A 7,837-nucleotide genomic window follows, 5' to 3' on the forward strand; every position below is an offset into this window, starting at 1 on the left:
ACAGTGTCTGGCCCAGAGGACCTACAGGGTATGCTGACTCTTGTTCCAGCCCAGCGCTACTACTACACACCTAAATCAACATTTCAACTAATCATCAAATGTGTTAGTACTTGGCCAGAACAAAAGCCTGCACCCTGGCTCTCCAGGACTGAAGAGCACTGGTGTATGGTATTGAATGATTCAACGTGATATTCTGTTCCATAGATTAAATCTAGAAGAGGAGGCTCCCCAGAGAGTAACCTTGAGAGCGGCCATAGAAGGCTGTCCACTGATGTGGAACGGACCATAACCATCCCTATTCCACCAGTCACCAGTCCAACTGACACACCAATAATGGGGGAAGCCTGATCACCACTGAAGGAGCAGAAGAAGCCAACATCAAGCACTGCATAGAGATCAGAAAGCTCCCCGTCTGGACTGGTGTCATTCTGGACTGGTGTCACTCTGAACTGGTGTCACTCTGAACAAGTGTCACTCTGGACTGGTGTCACTCTGGACTGGTGTCACTCTGGACTGGTATCACTCTGGACTGGTGTCACTCTGGACTGGTGTCACTCTGAACAAGTGTCACTCTGGACTGGTGTCACTCTGGACTGGTGTCACTCTGAACTGGTGTCACTCTGAACAAGTGTCACTCTGGACTGGTGTCACTCTGGACTGGTGTCACTGGACTGGTATCACTCTGGACTGGTGTCACTCTGGACTGGTGTCACTCTGGACTGGTGTCACTCTGGACTGGTATCACTCTGGACTGGTATCTCTGATTCTTCTTGGGTGATATCCCTGAGAGAACAGACCTGAAATCTCTTATTTGGTATCTTTGACATATCAGAGCTGATATCTCTATAATATATGGGCTGATATAGGGTCTCACTTAAACAAGGGACAACGGCAATAAGACATTAATCAACCACTTACTAGAACTATATAATTTGGACTGTCATATATTTTGACACAACACCATGTATCGCAGGTTCCTACCTTGTCTATGTCTGTCTAATCAGAGATTTTGACATTACACAACATCAGAGACATTCTCTACTGAGACTGGACTTTGTTGTTGCCTAAATATCTATTGCTGCTGTGTGGCCACAGAGTGTGTGCTGACACTTTTTTGTTTCACCCCCTCTTTGAGTCACATCATCAGTGTGTGTGACCACAGTATGACAGTTTAACTGCCCGGTGTGTGTGTGTGTGTGTGTGTGTGTGTGTGTGTGTGTGTGTGTGTGTGTGTGTGTGTGTGTGTGTGTGTGTGTGTGTGTGTGTGTGTGTGTGTGTGTGTGTGTGTGTGTGTGTGTGTGTGTGTGTGTGTGTGTGTGTGTGTGTGTGTGTGTGTGTGTGTGTGTGTAAGCTATCCTGCTCTGGATGATCTCAGTGAGGGCCATAAGAGGGGCTTGTTCTCGTCACAAAAGAAAAAAGCCGTAGGCTGAAGGAAATACCAGTTCCATGCTAACCGACAGAGACAGATCCTTATGAATCAAAAAACGTTTGATCCTCAATCCCCAGACAGCAGGAAACCATGTTTCTCTGCCATCTCCTCTCATGTTGCACTATCACACGCATTATGAAGCCTTACCACTGGGCACAGACGTCAATTCAACGTCTTTTCCAAGTTGGTTCAACTTAATTTTATTGAAACGATGTGGAAATAACGTTGATTCTATCAGTGTGTGCCCAGTGGGTTAGGACTGACTGATTTCAAGCATAAGTTATGGTTGCTTTTTAACTCCCCTCTAGTGGTCAGATACAATAACTATACTTGGTTCCCTCAGCACCTACAGTAGGTCCCAGCTGTAGCAAGACAGTCACTGTGCAGTCTGACTGAGGGAGGTTTTTGTACAGATCTGTATCACTGTGGAACACCTAGACACTTTATGTAGATAGTGTAGTGTAGTGTAGTGTAGTGTAGTGTAGTGTAGTGTAGTGTAGTGTAGTGTAGTGTAGTGTAGTGTAGTGTAGTGTAGTGTAGTGTAATGTAGTGTAGATAATGTGTGTATGTAGATAGTGTATGTTGTAGATTGTGTATGTACTGTAGTGTAGATAGTGTATGTGGTATAAATTATGTAGATAGTTTATGTAGTGTAGATAGTGTATGTAGTGTAGTTTAGACAGTGTATGTAGTGTAAATTATGTAGATAGTTTATATAGTGTAGATGGTGTCTGTAGTAGTGTAGTGTAGATACTGCATGTAGACAGTGTAGTGTAGATAGTGTATGTAGTGTATATAGTGTATTTAGTGTATATAGTGGATGTAGCTAGTGTATGTAGTGTAGATAGATAGTGTATGTAGACAGTGTATGTAGATAGTGTAGATAGTGTATGTAGAATGTGTAGGTAGTGTATGTAGTGTAGGTAGTGTAGTGTAGATAGTGTATGTAGTGTAGTGTAGATAGTGTATATAGACAGTGTAGATAGTGTATGTAGTGTATGTATTGTAGGTCGTGTAGTGTAGATAGTGTATTTAGATCATGTAGGTAGTGTATGTAGATAGTGTATGTAGTATAAATAATGTAGATAGTGTAGGTATGTCGTGCAGATAGTGTATGTAGATCATCTATGTAGATAGTGTAGATAGTGTATTTAGATAGTGTATGTAGTGTACATTATGTAGATAGTTTATATAGTGTATGTAGTAGTGTAGTGTAGATAGTTTATGTAGATACTGTATGTAGTGTACATGTGTCTCATGTTTGAGTCCAGCGTCATTCACAGTCTCATTCACAGATCTAGCCGTTAGTAATCTGCTCATTAAAAAAAGTTAATATAATGCTACAAGATTGCATCAATTTAAATCAGACATTTGTTTAAAGGTCCATATGAGGACTTGTTTTGGGGGCTGAAGTGATTGTAACTTTGAAGTAATGTTGAGGTCATAACATATTTTGTTTCACTCCTATGGATCTTGCTTTGCATATGGACAGGTATTGTGTTTCAAAACATCAAGTAACTTTAATTGACACTTTCAGGCCATGACAAATATAACACGTCATAACCATGATGATGATGATGATGATGGTCATGTGATCTGAATGATTGCTTTGTAACCATATTGTATCACGTCACAGTTGACCTCCTCTAGTGACCAGTGTTCTATGTCACTGTCTCTTCCCTCTCAGACACTGCAATCTGACCGAGGGAGATTTTTGTATGTACGTCTCTCTATCACTGTGTAAACACATTACCACTGTGCCAACTCTGACAGTAGGAATCTCCTGCATCTTCAGCCTGGACTCCACTGATGAGATCCACTGCCGCTGAATCTAGATGAATCTAGAGTCCCAGACTGAAGTGTTGTAGCATAGTAAATAAGCAGTTTAGGAGCTCCTCAAGGTTTCTGTTGGTACCAGGCAAGACGGTGAGAAGAGGTCCCTGCATTATACACGTTACTGCTGGTTTTACAGGTCAGATAGACTGTCTGTCCTGGGAGAACAGCTTTCACTGCAGGAGTCTGAGGCACAGTGTACTGTCCACTGGATTCTGAAAAACTGAATAAAAACATTTCTATGAATGAAATATTACATATAGTAATGAATAGTTCTGAATATAAATATGATTATTGATATACATTACTGTGGTGTAGATTTAATTAATTTTCAACAATAAAGTCAGCAGCAAGCAAGTGTCCAGATGAAGATGGTGATAAAAGTCATGGTTGTTGTGGGTTCTGTTGTCACGAAGGACAGCTCTCAGTCATGAAGTGGTAAACTCACAGGGCTGTAAACACTCAGAGCAGGGGGAGATGCATTATTCAAATGAAAGTTTTAAGTCTATTTCCGTTTCCAAGAAGGCCCACATCTTTAGAATGTATTTTATCCTGCATGTGCTCATTTTTATAACATCAAACAGCAAGTCTTTAACCATATCACTAATGTGTGACGTTTGTTAGGCACACCAACATTATATCGTTATTCTGATGATGATCAGATATAATGAACTGTCTGTTCACTCATGCTTGGTCTCTCATGTAAGTTCCTCTAATCAGTTAGTGAACACTTCTCTAAACTAAAGCTGGTAGGATTCCTCTGGTAGTGTTGTCTGTCCTCTGTGACTTTACCACCACTGTTAAATCTGAGATCAACATGTTTAATAAAGGAATATACAACATGGATCACTATCACTACTGCTGCTGCTGTTGTCTTTCATATGGACAATCTGGAGGAATACTAGCAACACTGATCTGATGCTGGACTGTACCTCCAGACTAGGAGAACCTGATACACAGAGGAAGGAAAAATGACTCATGTCTGGATTTAAGATACAATTCATATTTGTATTATCTAGCAACAGCTAATATGAAGTGTTTGTTCTACCTGGAAGATGGTAAAGTGTATTTGTGTTTAGTGTGATTCTGTATGAGTGATCTTCACTGTAACAGCTGCAGCATCACAACACAGAGAGGTTTTTGTACCAGCAGTAATAGGGATTGTATCACTGTGGTTGACTTTAGGTAGCGGCACCAGACTAGATGTTGGAAGTAAGTAAACAGCAAATTAACTGTTTTATACACCTTTTGATGTTGTGAGTCAATTTCTCTATCAATTTATCCTTTATACTGAGGATATGTTTTCATACATCTTTTTGTGATAAGAGTGATTAGTCTACATTTGACATTAGTTGTATGAATAAACATACATCACCAATTAGGAAATGTACACAAAAAAGTAGGTTTTGCTAAATGTTATGAAAAACAAAACAAAAAACAACTTATTTAAAATTAAGAAGATAAAATAGTGTATGGCAAGTATTCATACCATAGTGGAGTTAATTATTTGAACCACAGACGGCAGAAATTCAGCTTGTCCAATAGTCAGGAGGTTTTTGTACCAGCAGTAATAGGGGTTGTAGTATCACTGTGGTTGACCTTTGGTAGCGCCACCAGACTAGATGTTGGAAGTAAGTAACAATCTCTCTTGATATTTCCTTCTGATTACACTTATTAAGTATGTTAATCTTAAATTCTGTCTCTATAAAAATATAGAGATTTCAGAAGAAAAAAATGATCTATACATTGCTTTGACTGAGACTTCTTTCAACAGTTTATTGAATCAAAATGTTAAATTGTAGGCATTTATTTACATGTCTGTTTTCTATGATTGCAGAATATAACTCTTAATTCTGGTAAAATAACTATTTAATAGTATTGGATATAGTAGTCATTATTGTTGCATTGAGTTCATGGTAGCCTTCACTTTTAGTGTGAATACGAACGGTCTCAGTTATGTTTGTAACATACTTCATGATCTAAAATGCTTGATATTTTATAAAAACTAATTTATGCTCTAATTCTGCAAATACTATAAATATGAGTAGGCTGTTCTGGTCAGATCCATTCCTAAACAATATCTGTATAACATGTATAACTGACACCATATGACTAGTAACTCTAGTTATTTAACCACTTTATACTTGTTTGGTTCATCAATCTGCTTTGTATCATATTACCTTAGGTTTTTCTCCACATCTTTCAAACAATCTAACTTTTACATTTATATTTAGAGGGAATTTCCAATTCACTATATTTTGATGTGTACTTTGCTGAAGAGAATCTCTTAGTGTAGCTGTACTTGATGTAGTTACTTAGTTGATGTGTTCTGTTTGTTCCAGGAAACAGTTCCCCCACCCTCACCGTCCTGCCCCCCTCTAGAGAGGAACTGTCCAGTACAACAACAGCCACACTGACATGTCTGGCCAACAAGGGCTTCCCCTCAGACTGGACCATAAGATGGAAAGTGGACGGGACCAGCCAGAAGCAGGAGGCCATTCCCAGGGTTCTGGAGAAGGATGGTCTGTACAGCTGGAGCAGCACCCTGACTCTCACTGGCCAGGAGTGGACCAAGGCAGGAGAGGTGACCTGTGAAGCCCAACAGATATCCCAGACGCCGGTCACCAAGACCCTGAGGAAGTCTGACTGTTCTGGGTAGGACCCCTCAGTCACACACCCCTGTGGAGCGAGGCTGCTGATTCCTCTGCTTTGATTCTGTTCTGAGATCAGATGTTCTCTATCTTATTGATCACTGACATGTAGACTAACAGAGGGCTTTGCTTGAGTCATTGTGTCAATCCTCTCTGTAGACTGAGATTGTATCAGTGTTAGATTTGATGTGTTCGGTTCTATTACTTTTAGATACTGTAGGAATGATTGCTTTGATGCTTTGATTAATAGACAAAAATAAAGACTTCTCGTTGGAACAAAGCTTTTTGTTGTTGTCAGTAATTTGATTTTAGTCCTAAATGTTGAATGAAATAGAAATAGATTCATAAAACCTATCAGACCTAAATGTCACTGCTTAGTTATTTAGGTTCTCACTTGAAACAAGATTGTCATCAAACTGTAGTTCACAGCAACACAAGATGCTACGATGTTTACAGATGAACAGAAGAACTATCCACTTGTAGTAGATTGTACGCTATATTAATATTTCCGAAATGGTTTTGACCTGCTTGACTTCTAGACGTATAAAGACAGTAATCTAAGATGTTATAGAGATCTTGGACTCTCACCAATGTAATCATACCGGCATTTAGCCCACCTGGGGAGAGAATGAGCATCTGGTGACAGAGCTGCTCTATTCTAGGACAAGCAGAACCACCCAGCCCTGTCTACGTACATTTCAGTTTCAATCCCACAGTTCCCAGTCTAGTTTCATTTTCACTGCCTGGATAGAGCCAGATGTGAGGGGGTGGACTCATTTTACTGTAACCTCTATGGTGGATTCAAGGAGGGAGACATTCTTACAATGAATAAATCACCATTTAATAGATGACAAATAAGATGGGTATGACTAAAGACAGGCATTGACCGTTACTGACATGTGTCTAACGTCTGAGCTCCACATCTTTTTGCTTTCATACAGGGGAAGTAGGGGCTGAATTGTTTCTAATTTGAATATGCAAATGTTTTGACTTTTGTAACTCGGTGGGTTTACTTTTTATGTTTACACTTTGGTGTCAAGACAATGTAGCAATAATCATCTGTAATTTAATCAGGATGAGGATGACGGCAGAGAACATTTTCTCTGAATGATCGCTTTCTAATCATATTGTCACATGCCAGAGTTGATCTCCTCTACTGATCAGTGTTCCATGTCAACATCTCTGCCAACTCAGCACCTGCAACAGGTCCCAGGTGTATCAGTACAGTCACTGTGCAGTCTGACTGAGGGAAGTTGTTGCTCTTTACCACTGTGTGAACACATGGTAACTCGGACAGTAGTAATCTCCTGCATCTTCAGCCTGGACTCTACTGATGGTCAGAGTGAAGTCACTCCCAGATCCACTGCCACTGAACTTAGATGGAGTCCCAGACTGATGAGTTTAGGAGTTCCTCCAGCTTTTTGTTGATACCAGGCTAGGTTATTTCCATGCACATTACTGCTGGTTTTACAGTTCAGAGGGACTGTCTGTCCTGGGAGAACAGCTTTCACTGCAGGAGTCTGATTTACAGTGTACTGTCCACTTGATTCTGAAAAATTAACTAAAAACACAAATCATTATAAAATGTTCACCCTCTATCATCCAGAAAGTGAGGTCAATACAGGTGCATCAAAGCTGGCACCGAGAGACCGAAAAACAGCTTCTATCTCTCAGGCCATCAGACTGTTAAATAGCCATCACTAGCCGGCCTCCACCGAGTAACCTGCCTTGATCTTAGTCACTATCACTAGCCGGCTCACACCCTGTTACTCAACCCTGCACCTTAGAAGCTGCTGTCCTTTCTACGTACATAGACATTAAATCACTGGTCTCTTAAATGTTGGAACACTGGTAACTTTTAATAATGTTTACATACTTTTTAAAAACAAATTTCTTATGTACAGTGCCTTCGGAACGTATTACA

General features: G+C 40.1%; 1 pseudogene and 1 gene segment (V, D, J or C); one reads left to right on the plus strand and one right to left on the minus strand.

Moving 5' to 3' along the window:
• Window positions 1-3,064: 3,064 nt before the first annotated feature.
• On the minus strand, window positions 3,065-3,898 carry LOC124013560 (annotated as a pseudogene).
• Window positions 3,899-3,970: 72 nt separating this feature from the next.
• LOC124014186 lies at window positions 3,971-6,193 on the plus strand. The segment is given in 2 exon segments: window positions 3,971-4,320; window positions 5,605-6,193. Coding segments are annotated over 2 exon segments (345 nt in total).
• Window positions 6,194-7,837: the final 1,644 nt, after the last annotated feature.

The sequence above is a fragment of the Oncorhynchus gorbuscha genome, linkage group LG25 (assembly GCF_021184085.1).
Source record: "Oncorhynchus gorbuscha isolate QuinsamMale2020 ecotype Even-year linkage group LG25, OgorEven_v1.0, whole genome shotgun sequence".
NCBI lineage: Eukaryota > Metazoa > Chordata > Actinopteri > Salmoniformes > Salmonidae > Oncorhynchus > Oncorhynchus gorbuscha.